At 48.2% G+C, this 26,225-nt stretch overlaps 1 protein-coding gene across 1 annotated transcript in view; it reads left to right on the plus strand.

The window, feature by feature from the left end:
- PARD6G (par-6 family cell polarity regulator gamma) overlaps positions 1-26,225 on the plus strand; it is a gene marked incomplete at both ends in the record, with an annotated part of 62,851 nt that overhangs the window by 25,767 nt on the left and 10,859 nt on the right. Inside the window, one exon of the mRNA XM_080720097.1 lies at positions 7,975-8,197. Within this exon, the coding sequence (XP_080576223.1) occupies positions 7,975-8,197 (223 nt within the window). The remainder of the gene's footprint in view (positions 1-7,974; positions 8,198-26,225) is intronic.

Consider the following 26,225-nt stretch of genomic DNA (forward strand, 5'->3'; position numbering starts at 1 on the left):
ACAGGGTCTCTTAAGCCAGCGCGGCTGGCTTCGAACCTGAGTGATCCTCCTATCTCTGTCTCCCAAGCGCAGGGATTACAAGCGTGCGCCACCATGCCCAGCTTTTTAGAACATTTTCTCACCCCCAAAGAAGCCCCTCAGGACCATACCTAATAGTGGCCATCCTTAATTCTTTCCTCCCTCCAGGCTATGAACACCATTATATTTTCTGTTTGGATTGGTTTGCCTATTCTGGACATTTCATGTAGGTGGAATCATAAAATGTGTGGTCTTTGGTGTCTGTTATCTTCCACTTGGTATGTTTTTAACATTTTTTTTTGTGGCATAGTGTACAATTCTTTTTTATTATTATTTTTATTTTTTGGTGGCACTGGGGTTCCTGGAAGTTCTACCTCCGGGATACACTCCCATGGGCTACATTCCCAGACCTATTTTTTAACTTTTCTGTGTGGAAACAGGGTCTCTTAAGCCAGCAAGGCTGGCTCCGCACCAGCGCGATCCTCCTGTCTCCGCCTCCCAAGCGCGGGGATTACAAGCGTGCGTCACCATGCCCGGCTGTACAATTCCTTTTTGTGGCTGAATACTACTCAGTTACGTGTACATGCCATGTCCTGCTTATCTTCCTCAGTTGGACATTGTGCATAATTCTGTTATACATTCATATACAAGTGTTGGTGTGGGCATTCGTATTCTTTGGGGCATATACCTAAAAGTGAGATGGCTGGGTCACATCTTAAGGAATTTCCCAACTGTTCACCAAAGCAGTTACAGTATTTTTATTCCTACCAGAAACGTATGAGAGTTCAGATTCCTCCACATTCTTACCAACATATTCTTATTGTTTTATTATAGCCATCCTTATAAATCAAAATGGTAACTGTATTAGACACCTTTCCATCACTATAAGGAAATACCCGAGACAATCATCTTATAAACAAATCTGTCTGTGGTTATGGAGGTTCCAAGTCAGGAGTAGGCTCTGGGCGTGTGGTGGGCAGCACATCCCGACGGGCAGATGGCAGAGCAGACCGTGCAACTCGAGCCGGGAGCCCAAGGTGGACCTGCTGAGGACCCACAGTCCTCTGGGCATGCCCCCAGTGTCTGAGGCCTGGGCCACCTCCTAGAGGCCTGTAGTACCTCACACGAGGGGCCATGGGGACCAGCCTTTACTAGGTGAGCCTTGGGGACACTCGTCCAAGCCATAGCAATGATCCAATATGCTTTTGATGTGTGTGCGTGCATGTGTGTGTGTGTTTGTTTTACTAGGAATTGAACCCAGGGGCATTCTACCTCCAAGCTATACCCCCAGCCCTGTTTTTTTTTTTTGTTGTTGTTGTTTTGTTTTTTTCTTTCTTTCCTTACTTTGAGACAGGGTCTCATTAAGTTGTAGAGGGCCTCACTAAGTAGCTGAGGCTGGCCTCGAACCTGTGATCCTCCTGTCTCAGCCTCCCAAGTACTGGAATGTGTGCCACCACATCGGGCTGATTTGTATTTTTTTTTTCCCCAGTACTGGGACTAGAACCCAGGAGCATACTACCTCCGAGCTACACCCCTGGTCCTATTTTTTAGTCTTTTTTGTTTTTTGAAACAGGGTCTCACTGAGTTGTGAAGGGCATCACTAAGTAGCTGAGGCTGTCCCTGAGCCACGATCCTCCCATCTCTACCTCCCAAATGCTGGGATTACAAGCCATGCCTGGCTTGTATTTTCTTAATACTAATGGTACTGAGCATCTGGTCATGTTTTTTGTGTGTTTGTTTGTTTGTTTGTTTGTTTTGCAGTGCTGAGGGTGGACCCCAGGGCATTCTACCTCTGAGCCACACCCCCGCCAGCCCTATTTTCTTTTATTCTTTTCTTTGAAACAGGGTCTTACTGAGTTGCAAAGAGCCTCACTAAGTAGCTGAGGCTGTCCGGGAAACGTGGTCTTCCTGTCTCAGCCTCCCCAATGCTTGAGTTACTGTGCCACCACACCTGGCTAACAGTGCTCTATTTTTTAAAAAGGATTTATTTTATTTTTTTATTTTACCATTTTTTAAAATAATAGGTTGGTTCCCTAGAATCCTCTATAAGTTGACAAATAATTCTTTATCATAAGCACATATATTTGCACATATTAGATGTGTTCCAATCAATAATGTATTGATGGTCAAAGGCACCAATGGCCTCATCTTCAGCTGGTGGGAGATTGTTTGGGCTAGTTCCTACATCCTTTGGATGTAACCACAGTTGTCTTTAATAACTCCATGTTCATTCAAAGGATGAGATTCACAGGCACCTGTGTGCTTCTTGCCACAGACCTAGAATTAGTCACTTTGCAGGAGCCCCAGTTCCCTTGAAGGGGAAAGGTGCTGGTGGAAAAGTGGACTTTATGATACTTTGTCCACTAACTCATGTACTGATCTAGCCAACACGGCAAGCTTTTCCCAAACCTTTCTGTAGTAAATACTGATCACTGATTAAAGTCAGCTACAGCCTTAGTAAGCCCACCTCCCAGGACAGGGCAGTCCCTGGGCAGCATTTTGTGTGTGGTATGGCAGATGGATGAAGTACGGAAGAGATCGGAGCAGATGTGCTGGTGGACAGTGGCAGTCCTAGTGTGAACAAACACCCAGAGGCAGTGAGCATAGACTGGCACGGCCAGGCTCCTGCCAGGCCTCGGAGTGGTTTAGGCTCCTTCACAGTGGTTTCCTGACATCACAAACCCCTTAAAAATGTTTTAGCACATGCTTGTAATTCTAGTGCTTGGGAGGCTGAGACAGGAGGATCTCAGGTTCGTGGCCAGCCTCAGCAACTTGGTGAGGTCCTCTGCAACTTAGTGAGATACTATTTCAAAGTAAAAAATAAAATAGGGCTGGGGGTATAGCTTGAAGGTAGAATATCCCTGGGTTTAATCCCCAGTACTAAAAAAAAAAAAAAAAAAAAAGAAACCTACCACTAGTGGAGGTGTGACTGAAAGATAGAGGTGTGCTGAGTCTGCATAAGCCCTGGTACACCCACTGCAGAGGAAATGATTTACAGCACGCTGTAAATATTTCACTTAATAATAAAGATTTTTAGCAAATGATCTTTTAAATATATATATTTATATATATAAATATATTTTAGTGACATCTAAAAGCTGTAATGATTTGATACTACTCTCAGTCTTTTTTTTTGTGTGTGTGGTACTGGGGTTCCTGGAAGCCCTTCTACCTCCAGGCTACACTCCCAGACCTATTTTATACTTTTTTTTTATTATTTGGAAACAGGGTCTCTTAAGCCAGCGTGGCTGGCTTCGAACCTAATTATCAGAAAATTTACATTCCTTTTTCTCCTTGATTTCTTTCTCCATTACTCTCCCAAAAGATTTGTTCTGTTATTTTGTCCTATTAATTTATGCTTAATTACCTATCACTTTTCTCTACAACAAAAAGTTTACATAAATTGAGGGTAAGAGTTTTTTCATGTAAGCCGAGTGTGATGGAGCACGCTTGTAGTCCCCGTGCTTGGGAGGCGGAGACAGGAGGATTGCACAGGTTCGAAGCCAGCCTCACTGGCTTAAGAGACCCTGTTTCCAAATTTAAAAAATATAAAATAGGTCTGGGAGTGTAGCCCAGAGGTAGAAGGGTTTCATCCCCAGTACCACCAAAAAAAAAAAAAGTTTTTTCATGTAGCTATAAGGATATTCAAATTTTTCTGAGCTATTGGTGGTGTGAATTTTAGTGTGCAAGATGAAGAGTTCTAGAGACCCAGTCACAGTAACTGACACTCTTCCAGAAGAAGGGAAATGGTTAAGAAGGCAAATCGCATGTGTTTATACTAAAACCATTCCTACATTGCCATTACAATTATTATTAAATCAAGATTGAAGCTTAGTTCCAGGTTGATGTAAAAAATTAGCCTTCCATGTAATAAAAGTGTTTATTGCCAAGCGAGATGGACAGCACAGGCTCTTTGGCTGTCTCCTGTTATAGACGCCAACACCTGCATAAGCTTTGTCCACATAAACAAGTCAGTGCTTACGTAAATGAGAGTGAGGGCTCCTGGTGGCTCGGCCCTTTGAACCCTCACCAGGCTGCACGCCAGAAATAGTGGCCACGCAGCGGCCTGTCATTAAGTTATTTGGATGACGACTAGCCAGCAGCTGGATCGGGACACATTTTAACAGGAAACCACTGGCTTGCAAGATTTCTTGCGTGGTCATTAGAGCCTGCTTTTTCAGGTTTAATTTAGTACTCAGGCCAATAAAACTTTCAAATCAAGTGCTTTTACCTAGGAAATCTCATACCCTTTGTCCAAACATGGCTGCTCTCTGGCGTGTGAGGTGGGCTTGCTGCCTATGGAGGCCAGGCAGCACCATTGTCAGGCTCACAGAGGCACTCATCTCCAGAAAGGCCTGAATTCACTTTTCTTTTCACATAACAAATGAAGATATATTTTGAGGTAAATTATTAAAATGCTGAAGAATAGAGCTGGGCATAGTGACACATGCTTATAATCCTAGTACTTGGGAGGCCAAGACAGGAGGATTGCAGGTTCAAGGCCAGCTTTAGCAACTTGCCCTCTGCAACTTAGTGAGACGCTGTTTCAAGATAAAGAATAAAAAATCAGAGCCAGGCCTAGTGGCACAGGCTTGCAGTCCCAGTACTTGGGAGGCTGAGACGGGAGGATCCCAGATTTGTGGCCAGCCTTAGCCACTTAATGAGGCTCTCAGCAACTTGGCGAAACCCTGTTTCAGAATAAAAAATAGGGTGGGGTTATAGCTTAGAGGAAGAATGTCCCTGGGTTCCATCCTCAGTTCCAAAAAAAAAAAAAAAATCAGGCTGGGGATGGAGCTCAGAGGTGGAGTGCCCCTGATCTTAACCTCCAGTACTATAAAATAAAATAAAGTAAAATAAAACTGAGGATTAGAGATGGCTTTTAGTTGCTGAATACAGTTAAGATGGAAACACTGTGGGCCTAGCTATGGGGAATGTGCTGTTCATGCTGGAGCTGGTCAAAGGTAGGCTGGCTTCCTGTAGCTCTGAGTGCACAAATTAGGCCTGGGATGTGCTGATGGAAACCATGGCCAAAGGTCAGAAATGCTTCTTGGGGAAAATATACTAGTAATGTGTGCATGTAGGTTTGTATCACTTGAAATCTCATTATAGTTTACAATTAAAATGCACCAATAAAAGTATTAAAAATGAATAACAGGCAAAAATAACAAAGGCATCTACATTAAGATGTTAAAATAAAAGAAAAAGAACCCAGGTGTGGTGGTGCACACTTGTAATCCCAGCATTTGGGAGGTTGAGACCAGAGGATCGCAGTTTGCAGACAGCCTCAGCTACTTAGTGAGGCCCTTTGCAACTCAGTGAGACCCTGTTTCAAAATAAAAAGACTAAGCCGGGCGTGGCGGCACACGCTTGTAATCCCCGCGCTTGGGAGGCAGAGACAGGAGGATCGTGCAGCTGCGAGAGCTGGCTTAGGAGACCCTGTTTCCAAATAAAAATGTAAAAATAGGTCTGGGAGTGTAGCCCGGAGGTAGAGGGGCTTCCAGGAACCCCAGTACCACCAAAAAAAAAAATAAATAAAAATAAAAAGACTAAGCCGGGCATGGTGGTGCACACTTGTAATCCCCGTGCTCGGGAGGCAGAGACAGGAGGATCGCGCAGGTTTGAAGTCAGCTGCGCGCGCTGGCTTAGGAGACTCTGTTTCCAAATTTTAAAAAAATGTAAAAATAGGTCTGGGAGTGTAGCCCGGAGGTAGAAGGGCTTCCAGGAACCCCAGTACCACCAAAAAATAAAATAAAATAACAAATAAAGTAAAAAGACTAAATAATAGGTCTAGGGATGTACCTTGCAGGTACAATGCCCCTGGGTTCCACCCCCAGTACCTCAAAAATAAATAGATAGATAGATAGATAGATAGATAGATAGATAGATGGATGATAGAAAAAAACAAAAGGAAAGAAATGCACCTCTGGTCTCGTCATGGAGAAGGGCATTCCTGTGCTTAGTGATGAGAGATGGTGCTGGCAGGGCTGCTTTGGGGGTCAAAAGACATCGCTGTGCAAGATGGAATACTGGAGGGCTACCTGCTCAGGAATGAGTGATTTGTGCTCTGATTGGATAGAGGATGAGAAAGAACACATACAGATGGTGTTGTAGGCATTGTCCCTGTGTCTCGGGGCTTTGCAGCTGGGTGTGAGGCTGCAAGCACACCTCCCACATCAGCACCCTGGGGTTAGGTGCTGGGAGAGGGAGCCAGCCTATCTCTGAGTGCTGCGGGGGTCCTTCAGGTTTGCTCAGCAGCTCTGACAGCAGTGAGCAGGGGGAAGCAGACCCCAGGCTCTGGGGCACCCTGCTTCCCCTAGTGGATGTGTGGCAGAGGCCTTTAGACTTTGGGCCAGTCACTGAAGGGAGGCCTCCCACACTACCAGTCAGATTGCCCCACCACTGAGTGCAGGTGCAGGTGGGAAAGAGGCTGGCCTTGCTTTGGACGAGAGGCGGGGGGATGGGGTGAGTCAGTCTCATAGGGTCTTTGGAAGTCCAGGTGGCTGGCCCCCAAGTCAGGGGTTCTCTGCGTGGCACCCAGATCACTGGCCGCAACTTCTTCTGAGAACTTTTAAAAGCACAAATTCTTGGACCACACCTCAAACTCCAAGGGGTACCCAAATGATTCTGCCACCTGCCCTGTGACTCAACGATTTGCCTATAGCTTGTTGGTATGTGCAGATAGATGATCTAATGACTGGTGTGTGTAAACATTAGACATTTAACTTTTGTACATTTTGGAGCCCATTTACTTAATTTTAAATTATACTGAAGAGCAAAGTTCCCTGTTGCCAAGTAAGGGACAGCAGCATGTCCCAAGCCAGAGACCTTGGGCCAGGCAACCAGGCCCTGTCAGTCCTTGCACTGATGTGGGAGGTGATCCTGGGTCTTTGGGACGCCTCCAGGAGCTGAGGGCCGCTCCATGGGCAGCTGGGCCAGGCAAACCAGGGCCCCATCCTTGCACCCCTGCTGCTTTGAGAGTGATGTGGGGGTGGAGGAGGGTGAGCCCAGGTCTTCAGGAAGGCTGCCAGGACCTCTGCAGGCAGCTTGTAGGCAGCTGGGCCCAGGCCAGTGTCTGCAGGAAAGAGGTTAGCCCCTGGGCGTTGCCCCCTGTGGGGCCACCGATTACAGTTCAAAGGCAAGAGTTTAGTGCTCTCTTTTGAAGAGAGACTGGTTCTGCTTTTTGTCAGTATCAGAACCCACCATCCTATCTGCCTGGGATTTGTGAAGCAGACCTTGATGTCATGCCCCCCCCCCTTTTTTTCTAATTTATCTTCATTTCTTATCCTTTTAAAGTACAGTCCTTAGGTCCTTTTAAAATACAAATCAAATCAGACCGGGCGTGGTGGTGCACGCTTGTAATTCCTGCACTTGGGAGGCTGCAACAGGAGGATCGCACAGGTTCGAAGCCAGCCTTGCTGGCTTAAGAGACCCTGTTTCTAAATAAAAAGTATAAAATGGGTCTGGGAGTGTAGCCCGGAGGTAGAAGGGTTTCCAGGAACCCCAGTACCACAAATAATACATATATACACAAATAATACACAAATAATAAATAAATAATACAAATCAATCAGGATACTTCTGGCTCAGAGTTAAAACCCATAGGGCTTTGCCTTGCCCTTATCGAAAAGTCTGGAACATGCTTCCCCTTCCTGTCTCTAGATTTTCTTAGGTTTACTGTGGTGCAGGCCCTCCTCAAATCCCCAAAGAGTTAGTGTGGACTCATCACTCTGCCTTCTTCCAAATCTATAACAAACTTTGGCCTTGCTTTCCAGACAAGCTGAGCCCACTGGACTGTCTGCTCATATTTTCAAGACTGGATGATCAGTGTGGGCAAGTGAGCCACTCCTGCATCCTTGCTCACCATCAGTGACTCTTGGGCCGGATAGAGTAACCACTTGCTTATTCCATAAGCACACTGCACCTTCTCCTGGTTTATCTCCATTTCTTGCATTGTAGTTCGGGGCTGAATTCCGAAGGTTCTCCTTGGACCGCCATAAGCCCGGGAAGTTTGAGGATTTCTACCAGCTAGTTGTGCACACCCACCACCTCTCCAACACAGAAGTAACCATAGGCTACGCGGATGTGTATGGAGACCTGCTGCCCATCAACAACGATGACAACTTCTGCAAGGCTGTTTCCAGTGCGAATCCTCTGCTCCGAGTCTTCATCCAGAAACGAGGTACCCAGGAGAATGAGCTGCTGTACTTGTTCAGCACTTACTTAAGGAAAATATAGTTGTCAATTTTGTCTGCCATTATAGGACAATGAGATTCTATTTTCTAGCTGTAGGATTTGAATACAGGAGATAATCTTCTATAGTACGACACTAAAGAAATTAAAAATTTTTGGTCAACATGAACTTATTAGAAAGACTTAATAATAGCTACTCTGTATTTTCCACCTGAGCTAGTGTGGACTTTGGCCTTTAAATACTGAGGAAAAAGTCAAACTGACACTCTCAGTATTTCTGCTGGAGCAGGGGACTTAGCCATGAAGAGGGGTTAGTTGGTCAGCAGCTGAGAGGGAGGCTCGAGGTCACTAGTGTGGTTTTCCATATCCTGTTAGGGATGCGGGAAAGTGTGAACTTTAAAACTATAACTTTGGTTAATGTTTAGCTCTGAAGGCCTACCCTTGATGTAAGTAATAGTAATGTCATTTCATGTGAAGACAAACCACTAACATTGGTGGTTGACCAGGGTGGCTGCAGACTCATTGTGAGACCGCATGCTGCTTATATCTCAGAAATGTATTTTAGATTTTTTTTCTCATCTGGAAACTAGGAGAACATCCTCTCTTTAGAATAATATGCTAAGGGAAAGAAGGAACTGCAGTTGAGGCTTGAAATTGGGAAAATGACATCTTGTAATTGATTTGGTAATGATTATTCCTTCTTGGGGCATACCTACTGTGTGCACAGTGAACACTGACTTGGAGAGGTTTGTCTCCCCTGGTGTGGACCTGCTGTGTGCACATCAAGCACTGATTGCCTCGAAGAGCATCCACTGGGGACCCTTGAAAAGCAGGGACCTTGTGCAGTGGAGCCTGAGAGGGGCTGGTGCATGCACAGTGGTGTGCTGAGCGAGAGGGTAGGAGAGTGCGGTGTGGGAGCTGGCTGCGGAGTTCACAGCTGCCGACCAGCCCTCTATGCCCTGCACCTCAGTATCCTTGTTTGCAAAATGAGGGTGCCAGTGATCCAGGCCACCAAGTTACCATGGGGCTCTGTGCTGAGCACCACACCAGCTCACAGCCTGTGCTCTGTAAATATTACCTATTATTCCTGCTTGTGGCAATGGGGGACAACAGGGTACCCTGACCTCGCTGCAGGCCTACTCTGCAGTCCTGGCCCAGCCAGCACGTCCACGTGAGGTGCTGAGAGGCCAGCAGAGCTGTCCCTTTTTTGCAGCAGCAGGACATCACGGGGGAATGGGGCCCTCCATGGTCCTTGCAGGGCTCTGCTCAGCCTGCAGCATCCCACTCTGCTCTCGGCCTCCTTCCCTCTGTGGTGGCCACGCTACCAACTGGTGCCTGTACTCTTTCACCCCGCTTATCACTCAGGAATCTGTGGATGCTGTGCCTTCTCTGTCTTCTCTGTGTATTAGTCACTAATAGCTCTCAGAGTGGCTTGCTGTCCTTTACCACCAGACCCCAAGCCACCAGCATGACCCTGACTGCTGCAGCGGCCCCACCTCCCAGCCTCGCTCCCAAGGGCAGCCAGTCTTCATGTCCGCTGGCTGAGGAGTTGAGGTCTGCACAGAGGCTGAGCTGAGTTCAGACAGCTTTGCCTCCTCAGCTTGCGTGCTGGCTGAGGCCCTGCACTCAGTCTTTATTATTTATTTCTCCTCCTTACTCTGCCCTCAGAGTAGCAGCACAGCTTTTACCCATCTGCACAGTGTCTTTTGCTCGCCGGTGTTTTCAGTGTGAGCATGTTGCTGCCTACCCCAAATCACGTCATCATCTGAGCTCAGACACCCTCAGGGGTTTTGTGCTCAAACTGCTGCCCCTGACCTCTCTTGGGAAGGCAACATCTGTCTCCTGAACTAGTGTGGGGTCCCGTGTCCACAAGCCTTGTTTGGTTCTGTACACACTGTCCTAGCCTGGCACCATCACCAGGGAGCTCATAGCCTTTTTCTCACCTCAGTAGGTTCTGACTATGGAGATGCCTGGCAGGGTGGGAGGGCTGGGCCCTTGTACATCTGTGGACAGCCAAGTGCCCTCATGAGCAGACAGACACTAGTTGGTCATTGAGGAAAGCTGGTTGTGGCTGAGACCCCAGGGTCAACGCACACAGTCCACAGCCTTCCACTGCCACCCATGGCCCCCACTCCACAGCAGCCACAGCCGGGATGTTGGACAGACGCTTTCCATTCTGATATATGGTTTAAATATGTTTCAAGAGGAACCTATTTTCCTATCACAAATGAAGCCAGCATTCTTCTAATATATGTTGAAATAAACTCACAACTATGTTTAAAAAATTAATCTTCCAGCCAGGCATGGTGGCGTATGCTTGTAATCCCAGTACTTGGGAGGCTGAGACAAGAGGATCGCACAGGTTCAAAGCCAGCCTCAGCTACTTAGTGAGGCTCTCAGCAACTAAGTGAGACCCTGCTTCCAAATAATGTATAAACTAGATCTGGGAGTGTAGCCCAGAGGTAGAAAAGCCCCTGGGTTCCACCCCCAGTACCACCAAAAAAAATTTTTTTTAATTAATAAATCTTCCGCTTAATGTAGTCTCTTTCCTCAAACCACACAAGGACATGGCAATAGAACTGCAGACCAGCATCCTTCCTGAATATAGGCATAAAACCCCAGCCAAACACTAGCATGGGCAGCACGGTCCACACAGAGTCCTGCACACATGTTCACATCTGCTTTTCACAACAACCAGAGGACAAAGACAGCCCAGTGCGTCCTTTGGCCAGGGAGTGGATAAACAAAATGTATGTGTTCATACAATAGAATGTCAACAGCCATACAAAGAAATGAAGCTGGCACATGCTACCATGTGAATGAGTGCAAACACAGTATACTGAGAGAACCAAGCCCAACACGCAGGCCACTCACCGTGTGCAGCTTTTACACCCAGGCCTCATCACCACCACGAGTTCAGAGCCATGACGTGATAGTCCACATTCAGGTGTCTTCAGACAGAGACACGGAGCACGGGTGGTGTGTCGACATTGGGTGAGGGTGTGGTGACAGAGGCTGCGGTGACCTTCCCCTGTTGCTCCAGCCACAGTTCCTGCTCAGCATTCCCAATGACTGTATGGAACGTCAGAACTGGGACTAACAACAAGAGTTGGTTGTATGTGAAAAGTCCAGGATGACCAACTTCATAGAGACAAAAGGTAGATCTGTGGTTCCAGAGGAAGGGAGAAGAGAAACTGAGGGATGGGGTTTCTTTTTGAGGCGCTAGATCTCTGTAAATGTGATACTGTGAACTTTAGGAGGTGAATGTCACCTAAGCTGTATCTCAGCAGAACTGTCCGAACTGGCTACCTGGTGGCTCAGGTGCTCTACTGTCTGGCCACAACCTCAGTCAGGCTCCCTGGCTTGTGTCCACCTTTCTTTTCAGGATCCAACATGTGTGAATGCTTGGACTTTCACAAAGGTTCCTCACATTAGTGACAGGAGAGAGCAAGGGCGGTGGGGAGAAGGGCCCTAGGAGGGCGCAAAGCGGAGCTGTGGAGAGAGGTCATGGGAAAGAAGAGATGCTGGGTGGGGCAGGAGAGCGGGCAGGGCCAGGTCTGGGGGATCTGAGCTCACCGGTGGGGGTCAGGGCTGGCCATGGGAATGGGGTCTTGCTTGTCAGGTCAGTCAGCATCTGGGCCTTCTCTCACCTCAACCCTTTGCTTCCGGTGGTTCCCATTGGTCACTTCCTACTGGAGTCCAGGGCCCTAGGTTGCCCTTGGCCCTTTAGAGGTCCTGCCAGGGGCTACAGTACTGGGCCTGGCGCCGGCGTGATTCAGCAGCTCCTGCCAACAAATTTAGGTCTGAGAGGCCTGGTCCTTGAGTTTAGTCCAGTGCATGCTTGGGGGCTCTCCCGGTTGTGGCTGCTGATGTGGTGGCCCAGATGCATGCCTTGAACTTTCTAACTGACATTTTTGTTCAACATTTTAAAACTTTTCTCTTCCCTTGGTAGTACTGTACTACTCTGGTAGCCCCCAGGTGTGAGGCATGCCCAGGCGGGCACTTGGCCTTGCTTGTCCTCAGGAGGGGTGAGCAGGCACACCCAGCAGGATATGCTGCACCTGCTGCTGCTGCCACCAGTACGAGTCACAAATATTTCCACATCATGTGAGAGTTATATCTAGATGGCTTAAAAGTCATTTACAGTAATTATTATTTTTAAATAATAGCATGTTGTTACATGCTAATAAGAAAGCACATAAGCACACCTTTATTATAGTAGTCTGATAATTGCCTTCAAAATAATATATTTCCTTGTAGTCCCCTATATTTTATTTAATGTTTTTTGGGGTTTTTTTGTTTGTTTGTTTGTTTGTTTGTTTTTCGCAGTACTGGGGATGGAACCTAGGGAAATTCTACCTCAGAGCTACATTCCCAGCCCTATTTTTTATTCTTTATTTTGAAACAGGGTCTCACTGAGTTGCAGAGGGCCTCACTAAGTAGCTGAGGCTTTCCACAAACCAGGATCCTCCTGTCTCAACCTCCTAAATTCTGGGATTACAAGTGTATGCCACCATGCCCAGCTTATTTTATACTTTTAAACATAATTCCAAGGTGTTCCCAGTCACCATCAGATTTCTGCAGGGCTCACTGAACACAGGGGGCCAAGAACCCCATGTATAGAACATCATGTTGCATTTGCGGCCTGGCCCTCAGATCAGGGGTAGCCTTTCCTTCCTCCTCCTGGGACCTGGTCAGGGACATTTTCTTGAGGACTACATGGCCTTTCGGCCCATGGGATGGCTTTTGGCCTCCCCTTGGTAAGTAGCAGCTACCCTTCTGCCTTCACCAAGCCTTGCCCACTGAAGTTAGAGGAGGAGCAGCTCCAGAACAGAGAGTCCAGTAGAAGAGTTTGGACTCATATTTGATGTTGGGTTGCAAGCCGGGGGATGGGGGGGACCCCTACGCCACCTTCATGCCCAAGCCCAATAGAGCATTTGGGAAGCTGGCCCTAGCCAGAGAGCACAGGACCAAGTCAGAGAAGACCCTTAAGACGCTCTCCTTTTAGCAGAGTAAACAGGAGTGCAAACACTACTAAACCATCAAATAAGTCTTTTGCATACCAGCACACCTGGGGTCCCGTTACTGCCTCAGGCCCTGCCTGGATGCAAGGGGCTTGGGGAGGTGTACGTGCTCTCTCTGCTGCCTGCCTGGATATTGGAGTACTCTTTGGGGTTCCTAGAGTACGAACACATGTGTAAACATTGAGACTTGTCAGAGGTTGCATGAAGTTGTGTTTGTGATTTCACTTAGGTGAATTGCTAGGTAGGAAAAGTTATAAGTATGTTCTCCAAAGTAAAATAAATAGAATAGTTGAGAATTCAATCCTAGACACTGGCAGAATTTTAAAGTATCAAGTATGTGAATCCTGCTCATGATTTTCTTGGATTCATATGCCTGTGTTTTTTTTGTTGTTTTTTTTTTTTGCTTGTTTGTTGGTTGGTTGGTACTGGGGATGAAACCCTTCTACCTCCAGGCTACACTCCCAGACCTATTTTATATTTTATTTGGAAACAGGGTCTCTTAAGCCAGCAAGGATGGCTTCGAACCTGCACGATCCTTCTGTCTCTGCCTCCCAAGCATGGGGATTACAAGCATGCGCCACCACACCCGGCTGCTTTTGGGTTTTAAAGTGGGACTGACTTGCTCTCAGAACTGTTTCTGCAGCCAGGCGTGGTGGCACACGCTTGTAATCCCCACGCTTGGGAGACTGAGACAGGAGGATCGCACAGGTTCGAAGCCAGCCTCAGCTACTTAGTGAGGCTCTAAGCAACTTAGTGAGACCCTGTTTCCAAATAAAATAGAAAAAAGGTCTGGGAGTATAGCTTAGAGGAAGGAAGCCTCTGGGTTCCATCCCCAGTACCACCAAAAAAATAAATAATTCTTTCTGTCCCTCCCCATCTCACTCACTTTCCTCAAGGGCAAGTTTTTGCTGAACTGGCCTTGTTAGTGTCCTTGTGTTTACAGGGACAGACATGGGGTCAGGCTTGCACCCCTCTGGTGCAGGGCCCCTCCACAAGACACGTGAGCTTTTGTATTGCACAGTTTCCTGGAAGTTTGTGTGTTTGGAAGATTTCCTTTTTCTGTTTTTATTTTCTTTAATTAAAAAAAAAAAGGGCAAAAAGCCTCCCACTGGCCACCGTGGGAACGTGGAGAAAACAACATGTCTGTAGCACGTTCTCCCTGGAGTGGGCGTGGGGAGAATGTGCTGATGCAGCTTCGAGAAGCCACACAGCCAGAGGCACCCACCGCCCCAGGAATGTGCCGCCCGGGCCAGCAGACACAGCCTGGGCTGTGCCCATTCTCCTCCAGTCTCTCCATGAGGGCCAAGCACCTCACTAGTCTCCAGCATCCCGGCAGGCACCTCGTATCAAAATAGTGAGTTCAGATTCACCACACTGATTCTTTTCTTCCTTTTTCCTAGTCATATTTTATATATTCAACCTTTTCTGTTTATAAAATGTTTTGAAAGGAAGCTCAGATGATGGGGACGTCATCTCTCCCTGGGTGACACTGAGTCTTTGGCGAGACCCTTCCAGCCTCTCCCTGGCAGCAGATGCTTTTGCATGTAGAGCTGCATGAACTGGCTGTCATGGGTGTGCTGTGGGGTTGCCTGGCCTAACACTGTTTTCTGTCTCATCTAGATATATGAAGATACAAATCAGCCTTTTGTGATGGGCATGTAAGTCGTATGACTCCAATTAAATGCCATGAGTTCTCTGTTAATCAACATGGGGGGGGGGGCTGGGTATTGAACCCAGGGGCATTCTACCTCTGAGCTACAACCCCAGCCCTATTTTCTATTTTGAAACAGTATTTCACAAAGTTGTGGAGGGTCTCAATAAGTTGCTGATGCTGACTGAAAACCTGCAATCCTCCTGTCACACCCTCCCAATTACTGGGATCACAAATATGCACCACCACAGCTGGCTGACTTTTTTTTTTTTTTTCCAGTACTGGGGATGAAACCCGGAGGCATTCTACCTGCAGCCCGATTTTTTTATTCTTTATTTTGAAACAGGGTCTCACTAGTTGCAAAGAGCCTCACTAAGTAGCTGAAGCTTGCCGTGAACCATGATCCCCGTCTCAGCCTCCCAAGTGCTGGGATTACAAGCATGCACCACCATGCCCAGCTCTGGGCATGTGTTTTTAAAAGATACATACCTCCAGTGTTCCTCTCCTTAGCAGGGCAGCAGAGTAACATTTGAATTGGTTCCATTTTCATTTGGAAAAAAATGTATCTTTGAAGACTGTTATTGTGTGGCATAGAAACTCATGGCAAAGGCCAGCTTCCTGCTGGGACAGCACAGAGCTGGGCAAATGGATGGCCACCGCCTGGGAGCCGGGAGCCTGCAGGATTCCCACCTGCTCCTGCGCCTGGGGTGAGGGCTGTGGGGCCCATGGAGTCTGGTCTCTGGTTGAGGGGCATCTGGGATGGTGTGCCTGTGAGCAGATTGTACCCACTGGCGAGTTGCCTCAGTGGCCAAAGTGTTGGGTGACAGAATTATCATCTGTTCTTTTCTCCACATCAGAGCAGCCCACTGTGTGGTAGTGAACACATTCATGTGTGCCAGCTTGGGGCAGTAATAAGCTGGAGCCTAAACAATTGGTTCTGAGGCCACTTGTGTTAGCAGGATTGGCTTAGCAGCAGAACTTGTTTAAACCAGAAGCAGCGTACTGCTCAGGAAATATAACAAGACTGTGTTTCTCCATTTCCAGGGTAGGTTAGGGTTATGCATGCTATTGCCTGTTTTTATTTTTTTACTTTTTGTTTGTTTGCTTGTTTGTTTGTTTGTTTGTTTTGGTGGTACTGGGGGTGGAACCCAGGGGCTTTCTACCTCCGGGCCATACTCCCAGACCTATTTTACACTTTATTTGGAAACAGGGGCTCACTAAGTTGCTGAGAGCTTCACTAAGTAGCTGAGGCTGGCTTCGAACCTGTGCGATCCTCCTGTCTCAGCCTCCCAAGCGCTGGGACTACATGCGTGGGCCACTACGCCGGGCTCCTGCTGCCTGTTTTTAGAAGGAAGGAATATGTCAACCATCTCAAAAGCTGCTCAGCCTGCAGCAACACAACACAGGAGCCCTGGATCCCTGGCCAAACTGGGGTCTTGTGGGTGAGCACTCATTCCTGACTCCCTACGTGCTTAGTCTCTCCTCAAATACTGTGTCTCCTCCGATGTGGCTCCTGCTCTCCGAGCACAGGCTCTGCCCACAGGAGCTCACTGCTAAGTCAGTGAAAACTGGATTGGGTGATTCAGCAAGTATGAAGGCTGGGGGACATCAAGCTTCTGTGGTGGTGTCTGGGGTGCACATCTGGATGGCCAGCAAGTGAGCCGCAGTGGGTGGGGCTCTGGGAGACGCCTTGTGTTGTGTGGATGAAGAGAAGACCTGTAGTGTTTTATTCACTGTCCACACTGGTGGGATGAGACACGTGGAGCCTGGGCTCTGTTGAGCCAGGGCTGAGTTTGGGCCATTTGCCTTTGACACTGAGGTCATGGAGAGGTGACCTCTCAAAGGCCCAGCTCTTGTTTCTTCCCCCTTTGGCCTGGATTCCTCACCTAGGTCAGCCAGCCCAGACTGTGTGGCAGCCCACAGTGCCCTGGAGGATTCAGCTTGTAGGCCATTGTTCACCGAGGCAGACTCAACACTCCTATGTTGACTGTGGATAGGTTCATGATGGGCTTGACACCTGGGCTCTGACAAGTGCTGGAGCTGGGCTATCAGTTACAGGGCTGCCTTATTGATCATTTTCAGAGGCCTGCAGAGAAAAGGGCAAATCCACAAGGGCTAGCTCCTGGTCTCCATGGAGAAGCCACATTTGAACACCTTGAGTTGAGACATTTATTTATTTATTTATTTATTTATTTATTTATTTATTTATGGTACTGGGGATGGGCCCCGGGGGCATTCTACCTCTGAGCTACACCCCTGGCTCTATTTTTTACTCTTTCTTTTTGAAACAGTTTAGTTGCAAAGGACCTCACTAAGTAGCTGAGGCTGGCCTCCAATGGAGATCCTGTCTCAGCCTCCCAAATGCTGAGATTACAACTGTGTGCCACCACGCCCAGTTGAGTTGAGATATTTATGATGGGTTCATAAAGGGGCCAGTTAGCCAAGCATGATGGCACATGCCTGTAATCCCAGTACTTGGGAGGCCGAGACAGGAGGATAGCAGGTTCAAGGACAGTTTCAACAAGTAATGAGACTCTCATCAACCTAGTGAGACCCTGTTTCCAAATAAAAGTAAAATAGGGCTGGAGGTGTATCTCAGAGGTATGGTGCTCTGGGATTAATCCCCAGTGCCACAAAAAAAAGTAAAAATAAGAAATTAAAAAAAATAAAAGGGGCTGATTGAAGCATCCTTTGTGTGGTGAGAATTTGTTGATGGGCCTTGTTCATAAACTATGTTTCATCATGCATTATGCATGTGAGGTATTTTTGCCAGAAAAAAAAAGCACCAGAAACTCAAGGTAGCAAATCCTGACTCTTTATCATAGAGTCCCTTTAGTCCCCAGTGCCTGTGGTTCTCAGATTGACAAGATACAAATGTTGCTGGTGATTCTGAATTCATTGTGTGCTGTTCCATTGAAAGAAATTGTCTTCAGAAGAATATAGAAGTGCTAGGCTGGGTGAGGGCTGGAGACTGGGCTGGGAGAAGCAGGGTATGGGCTGGAGACTGGCTGAGAGCTGGGAGAAGGGGTGAGGGCTGGCCCACAGACAGCCCTGGATGAGGGGACAGCCCCTCTGCTTCTGGCCACTGATGGGTATGTGTCCATGTGGAGTGTGTGGTCCTATTAAGTGCTTACAGTGCCTAAAGCTGAGTCACCTTGACCAGAAGTCAGCCATGGCAGTAGAGTTGTTGGAGGTTCTGCTCTGCCTCAGACATGGCATCCAGAGCCCACTTGAAGCCCTTCGGTGTACCCCTGGAGAGGTCTTGACACTGGGCTGGCAACTCTTGGGGTTCCTCTCTCTCTTCCCTTTTCTTTCTCCTTCAGTTCCCAGGCTCTTGTCAGTCTTTCCACACTGTCCACTACTTTTCCACACTGCCTGCCCCCCCTGTGTCCTGGGGCTCTGTGGTGGCTGGGCCGTGGCAGGGGGCTGACCTGGTCTGTGAGCCGCTCTCCTGCCCACCCTCCTCCCGCTGCTGCCCAAGGCAGACTCACAGCAGCTCTGTGGTTCCTGGCAGGCGGCCCCAGGAGAACCCTCTGATCACATTCCCATCAAAGCACAGCTGGCCCCTTGGCCCCCCAGAGGGTCCCAGGAAACCTGGCCTGTGGTTTCTTTGTTCCAGTTCCTGCTGTTTCCAGCTGGGCTCCCTTCCCAAACATCACTTCCCAGAATTCTCTGTTGTGACCATCTTGGCTTTGGATGCCCCAGACCTTGTTTTCTATGGCCAGGGACCCCTCTGCCGAGTACGGGGCAGTCTGGGCTTACCATCCTCTCCTCAGAACCAGGACGGCTGGCGATGGTCATGGCTTAGCTTCGCTGGGGCTCACTCACTCACTGAGGGATGAACTCTTGCCCAAGAGCATATAGAAACATGTATCTGCTAACCAGAGATTTTCCAAGTTATCACATGACTCTTAAAACAGTGCTGTATGAGTCTTCTCACTTAGCACGTGAGGAAACCAAAGCTTCAGGGAAGGTTGAGCAGGGCACACGTGTTCTCAGCTGAAGTTGTTTGAAGTGTGCTTGGGGTCTTTGCTTCCAGGGTGTCCACAGCACCTCCCATGGAGGACCAGATGTCCGGGCACTTCACCAACAAAGACCTTCCCTTCAGCTCAGACCCAGCCGCTGTAGGGGCTGCAGTGGATCGTGTGGCCCGGGCTCGCTTTAAGGCCACATCATTTCTCTCGGCCGGGAGACCTTTGGTTATAGTGCATTCAGCTGTGTACTGCAGAAGTGATTTGCCTCCACTGGTTTGGAATCCAGATATAAAAATTTCCACGGTGAACTCTTTTCCAGAAATGTAAGCAAGATTTGGATTTCCTCTTGCCAGCAGTCTCTCTTCCTGTTTTTTCCCTATCGCTGTACTTTCCACCTCCCTGCTGGGAAGTGGTTCATCTCAGTGATCACAACCGTAACACGTGCTGCCCGCGTCTAGTTCTCACCCACCGAGCCAGGCTGCGACACTTAGTGAGTGTGGACAGAGGGTGTGGTGAGAGTTCCCGCTGCACTTGGAGCTTCCTCCTCTGGGACAGGGACACTGGGTGGGCCCCCTGGCCCTGCCCCACCTCCAGTGTACCCACCTGCCGGGCGGGGCACATGTGCTGAAGCTGTTGTGAGAGTGTCAAGACTAACATAAAGATAACTAGTTAATTATATAGTGGTACAGTACACGGCATAGCGTAGTTCAGTGACATTGAGCACCCAGTGCAGGTCTCACCACACCCATCTCTCACTCGACTGTAGAATACCGGGCACTGTGCAAGTCAGACCCTGTGTGCGCCAGGGCTTCTGCTGGACCCAGTTCTGGGCTGTGTGGTATCTTTTGGTCACAAAGCTGGACAGAAGACAGATGTATAGCTATCCCACCCGAGCTGGGGTTTGGTCCTCCCAGGAGGCTGCGCCTTCCCTGTCCCCGAGGATTTGCATACCTGGGTCTCACGGAGGAACACTGGGAAGGTTCTTTGAAATGTCAGGAAGACCACTGGTTCAGTTCTTAAAATCTACAGTCTTTACTATATTAAGTAGAAAACACAGGGTGCATGACCCTTGTAACACGAGGGGAGAATATAGATCTGCATCTGTATTGCTGGGCTTTGCATTACCAATTCTGGAGTAGTCCATAAACCAGGGAAAGCCACAGCACTGGGGTGGGGAGCTGAGAACGGGAGTTTCGGGTTTCTTTGGGAGATGATGAGAACATTCTGGAATTGGGTTGTGGTGATGGCCACACAAATCAGCCTGCACTGAAAGCCACTGGACTGTAGTTTAAACAAGACCATGCATGTGCTGCATGGCTCCTCGCACAGCCGTTTGAAAGCACCCCCTCGGCAGTGTTCCCTTTGGCACTGAACCTTCATCTCCACTGGGTTCTGCTTCACCTCTTCTTAGGCGAGGTCTAGTTGGAGGAAAGAGCCCAGGGCTACGGGTCCTGGGTGCTGGGTAGAAAGCCTCCCTGAGGCCACCTGGAAGCTCCTGAAGGTGGAGCCACCCCCTTCTCATTACCATGGAGGAGAAAGGCACGTCCTGCCTATAGATATTTCCTGCTGGCTCGTGGAGAGCCACAGATGCATCTGCCAGTGTCCTTACCCAAAGGGCCTGCTGTCCTGTCTGCCTTGGACTCTGCTTATCAGGAGAGATTGGCCCCAGAGCCGAGGGTGGGGCAGGCCCGGTGGCCAGGCCATGAGGACCTCCTTGGCATCCCCCAGCCCCTGTGGGGCTTCACAATCTCCTTTGAAAAAGAGACGCAGACAGTTGGACTGGTGACATGGCCAAGCCATGAGGGTTGCTGAAGGAGGTCTGCCCTAAGTATGGGCTTTTCTGCCAGCAGCTATTTTCGGTTGTTTCAATTACAGTTGTCCTCACTGGTAACCACTACAGTGTCATATAAATACAGGCTGAATCACAGCTGGGCTGTGGAGCCAGCTCTGGGACGACACGTGGACGGCCCCAGAGTGGGTCCTCGCCCAAGCTAGGAGGGTTGGCGGCTGGAGGACAAGCAGGCCAGGTTGTGCCGAGCAGCCGCCAGCCTCCCACACCTGTAGCCATGATAGCCCTGGATGTGGGGAGCCATGGGGCACACGTGCCCCGTCCCTCTCCTGCTCTGGAAGGCGGCTGGCCACTCCTTCCACCTCCATGTGAGGTAGGCTTAGCGGTTCTTCCTCTGCAGGGCAGGAGTCGGGGTAGGCTTGGGGTCCTTCCGGTGTATTCAGCCAGGGAGGGGCATGTTGACATGGTCTGGTAGGACTCGGGCCTGGTGCCTTAGGGGCCTGGGGGGGTGGTATACAGGTGCCCAGGACTCAGGACTGCTGGCAGTGGAGTGCCTTGGTTTACCTGAGTCACAAAACGTGTTCTTGTTGGAGGCCACTCCAGCCCAGACCCCGATCCCTGCGAGCTCAAGCCCACCAGGTGTATTGGGTGGTCCTGAGTTCGGTCCAGGGTCCCACCAGGGTCAGGTGCACGGGGCAAGCAGTGTGGGTCCTTGGCTGGCCCAGCTGTTGTAGAGTCTTAAGATCCAGTAGCGCCTAACTAAACTACAGCGGAAACTGGGGAGGGCCAGACGCCCACCACGCAGGAGCAGCGCTGCTGTCCTGAGCACCTCACCACCACAGAGCACGTGTGCTTAAGCAGGGTCTCGGCTGGGTGAGCGCAGGTTCTCCCCTTGCTTGTGGCCTTCTACCTCAGTGTCTGTCGCAGTTACAAGGTGGTGTTGGCTGTGAGGACCGAAAAGGAAATGGGTGAGCAGCTGTCACAGGGCAGCAGGGTGTTGGGGTCTAGCCCTAGCATGAGTCGAGGTTTGTGTGTTTCGAATGAGAGAAGAGCTGTCACATGAGACCAGGTTTAAACTTCTCCACTTTATTTAGGATTTGTTACAATTTTTATATTTTCTTTTTTGGCAGAAAAGCAAGGGTATCTGGTTTTTATTTTCTGCGATATTTCTCTGTGCATGCCACGTTGCCAGTACCGATCCCACTCTTGAAAGCCCCAGTAGTGGCCTGGCTACCCGGTAGACTGATCCAGACCTCGCTGGCTCAAGCAGCGGCCTTGCCTCATGGGAGGCCCTGATTCTGGCCTCGCTGGCCCCCACATCGGCCTAACCTCTCGGCTGGCTCCGATCCCGGCCTCGGTGGCCCTAGCACCGGCCTAGCCTCAAGGCAGGCTCCCCTCGCTGGCCCTGGCACCGGCCTTACCCCTCAACAGACTCCTATCCTGGCCTCGGAGGCCCCAGCACCGGCCTTGCCTCACATCAGGTTCTGATCCCAGCCTCGCAGCAATAACTAGGAGGAAAGGGGCAACAGGATGAGGTCGAGTTATAGAAAGGGATCTATAGCGAAGCAGTTAAGGTGAGCAATCAGAGGGTATGGAATAGGGGAGGATGGAGCCTCTTTAAAATGCAGGAGGTACATAAACAAATGTGTCAAAGTTAATCACCAAACAAGCATGGGATCGAGGGAGGGGGAGGGAATGGGATGGGGAGTGGATAAGGGCTAATTGGATGATGTGTGCTTGTATATCCTCTCAAGTCTTGTATTCCAATGTGATGTATGATTACAATGCACCAATAAAGATAAATTTAAAAAAAACATTATAAAAAAAAAGAAAAGCAAGGGTATAGCCATGCAAGCAGGAACTCCAAGGACAGGAAAAGAGTTTAGGGCAAGGGTGTCAGACATTTAAATAATCATAGTATGCTTTGTCTCACTTCACAAGGCTGACTTAAGCTTAATCTTATACATTGACCCAAACCCTAATTAAGGTCAGTTTGAACTTAATCCTTGGCCCAAACTTTATCCTTGAGAAAAAGTCTCTGCTGCCTGAGTCTCTCACAGGCCGTTGCCCATCAGTTTTATTTATAATGCTTATACATAAAATTCTAATTATACGTATTGATCCAAATAATCCTAAAATAATTTTTTGAAGAAAGGAATGCTAGACATACTTCATGGGGGATCTACGCCGTTGCGGATCCTCTGATCGAGCTTTGTGAAGATCTGCATAAGATGCTGTAGCAGCAGGGGACTTTTCTACTTCTGTTTCTTCCCAGCCCTGTGATAAGCCTTTTCAGTGGACTTGGGAAGTGCAGGCCTCTGAGAGGAGGAGTTTGGTCACTGGTGTGGCCTCAAGTTATAGCTCTCATTACTGGGCTGAGAAATGGTAAACAGCTCCCCAAGGCCCATAGGCTCATGCAGTGGCCAGTGGCTCGAGACTTGGACCAAGCCAGACAGCTGGTGCTAGAACTGAGAACACACGGCATTCATACCTACTCTCGACCTGAGAACTGAGTCCCTGGGGGATTTGGGTACTGCCCAGGACTGAGCGTAGAGGCCTCTGCAGTAGTGAGAGGACTAAAGGCCTCTCAGACCCCTGGATAGTTTCTTGTTAGCAGAGTGAGGGGTGTGAGCGCTAGCTTTGTTTAACTGTGAAGCTCGCAGGAAGAAACCTTTGTTTGAAGAAACCCATTTAACGGGAAAAAGTCAGCATCTGTTTCTGCTGTCTTCCTCGGTCCAGGGGGCATCACCAGGTCCAGCCTCTCTTCCCTTTTCTGAGAAGGTTGCGCCCCTGGCCCTGGCCCGCAGCAGTTCTGCATCTTCTTCTGTGTGGTAGACTTTTTCAGCACCCAAAGCAACGCAGGTCCTGGTGTATGTCACACTCGCAAGGCTGGGGAGATTGTTTCTTTAGTGGAACTTCCTGCTCCGATTGTCATTTGGTTTGTTTTTGCATCAGTCTAGGCCAGACATCTTCTGTTAGTGCCTGGCACTCGGGACCACCCCTCCAAGGCAGGCAGAAGCATGGGTGGTGTGTGTGTTTCTGGTTTTTTTTTTGTTGTTGTTGTTGTTGTTTATTTTTGTTTTGTTTTGTTTTGTTTTTTGTGGTACTAGGTGTGGAACCCAAAGGCTTTCTACCTCTGGGCTATACTCCCAGACCTATTTTATACTTTATTTAGAAACAGGGTCTCACTAAGTTGCTGACAGCCTCACTCAGTAGCTGAGGCTGGCTTCAAACCTGTGTGATCCTCCAGTCTCAGCCTCCCAAGCACGGGGATTACAAGCATGCGCCACCACGCCCGGCTGTTTCTGTTCTTATAAACTTATATTTCTGAGCCACTGTGCTCAGAAATGCACAGGAATGTGGCTTTGGATTAGGAACAGTTTCTTAAATAGTAATGCTAATAACAAATGTAACAAAAGAAAAATTAGGTAGCAAGGAAATGGATGGAACTGGAGAACATATTGCCAAGTAAGGTTAGTCAGTCACAAAAAGTAAGAAATAGGATGCTCTCCCTAATATGCAGAAGCTAGGGAGAAAAGGGGTCACAGGAGGAACTCTGGATGAAGAAGGAGAAGACATAGATGAGCAAGTAAGGCAACTTGACTGAGAGGATGGGAGTGGGAAGAAACATTCCATCATGTACATGATGTACACTGGCAAACATCAAAGTCAGTTGCTAAGCCAAACATGAGAAGGAGGGCGGGCAGGGAGAGGGGTGGGAATTGGGGAAGGGCTAAATGAGTGATGTGGGCCTGTGTGTCTCTTCCATCTTATACTCCATTAAGATTGATAGCCATAATACACCAATAAAAAATGAAAAAAACAAAAGTAGGTAAATTGGGCCTCATCAAAATTTAAAACTGATGTGCACCAAAGATGACTATCAAGAAAATTAAATGATACCCCACAGAATGGAAGAAAATATATTTAAACCATTTAAACCTTTGAAGGAACTTGTTTTTAGATATAAAAAGAATATGCGCGTCTATGATAAGACTAAAAAATTCCATTGAAAGTGGGCAAAGGAGCCAGGCATGGTGGCACAAACCTGTAATCCTAGTACTTGAGAGGCTAAGACAAGAGGATTGCAGGTTCACAGCCAGCCTCAACAACTTAATGAGAACCTTCACAACTTAGAGCCTGTTTCAAAATAAAAAACAAACCGGGTGTGGTGGCACACGCTTGTAATCCCCATGCTTGGGAAGCTGAGACAGGAGGATTGCACATGCTCAAAGCCAGCCTCAGCTACTTAGTGAGGCTCTGAGCAACTTAGCGAGACTCTGTTTCCAAAAATTATATAATAGGTCTGGGAGTGTAGCCTGGAGGTAGAAAGCCCCTGGATTCTATCTCCAGTACCACCAAAAATTAATAATAAATAAATAAATAAATAAATAAATAAACAAACAAACAAAGAAACAAGCCAGGCGTGATGGTGCAGGCTTGTAATCTCAGTATCTGGGAGGCTAAGACAGGAGGATCACGGTTCATGGACAGCCTCAGCTACTTAGTGAAGCCCTTTGCAACTTAGTAAGATTCTGTTTCAAAATAAATAATAAGAAATAGGGCTGGGGGTGTAGCTCGGAGGTAGAACACCCTGAATTCCATCTCCAGTACCGCAAAAAATAAAACAAAATAGGGCTGAGAATGTGACTCAGTGCCCCTGGATTCAATCTCAGTGCCACAGAAAGATAAAAAGGCAAGAGAGAAAAGAGAAAGAGAATGGGCAAAAGATCTAAATAGACATTTTCCAAAAAAGATATACAAATGGCGAACAAGCACATGAAAAGATGTTGGCCATCACAGTTCCAAAGGAAATGCAAAACAAACCCACTTCACACCTACGAGGGTTACTACTGTAAAGAGGAAATCGAACTGAAATACAGAAAAGAAATGGGAACCTCCAACACTGCTTGTGGAATAGTCTGGTAGTCCCTCAAAAGTTAAACTTGAGCCGGGGAACTCAATAGTAAGAGCACAAGCTTGGTATGTGTAAGGCCCTGGCTCAATCCCTGGTGCTGCAGGAAAAAAAAGAAAAAAGAAAAAAGAAAAGAAAAAACATAGACATAGAGTTGCCATATGACCATAGGGTTGCCATTTGACCATAACGCTTATGTGCGTATCTTTGCAGCAGCATTAGTCACAATAGGTGAAGGTATGCATCAGTGCCTGGATGATCAAAGAGATGTGGTGTTTCTGCACACCCGAGTACCTCAGCCAGGAGAGGAAATGAAGCACTTACATGGGCGAACCTCATGTAGGCATTGGGAGGGGAGCATCATGTGGTGCTAAAGAAGCCAGACAGGGACCGGGACCACAAGCCACCTGGTCTGTTTAGATGACGCATCCAGATCAGGAATTCAGAGACAGAAGGCAGAAGAGGGGCTCTGTGGTAGAGAGAAGAGGGTATTGGGAGGCTCGGGTTCCTTTGCAGGGAGACTTAAAATGTCCTATAATTAGATAGTGGCAGTAGCTTCACAACACACTAAAACCACCGAATTGTAGACTAAAAATGGTTAAATTGGCAGATTTTATGTTATGTAAATTTTATCACAGAAAACAGTCTAAACCAAATGCCCAGG

The sequence above is a fragment of the Muscardinus avellanarius genome (assembly GCF_963383645.1).
Source record: "Muscardinus avellanarius genome assembly, contig: SCAFFOLD_50, whole genome shotgun sequence".
NCBI lineage: Eukaryota > Metazoa > Chordata > Mammalia > Rodentia > Gliridae > Muscardinus > Muscardinus avellanarius.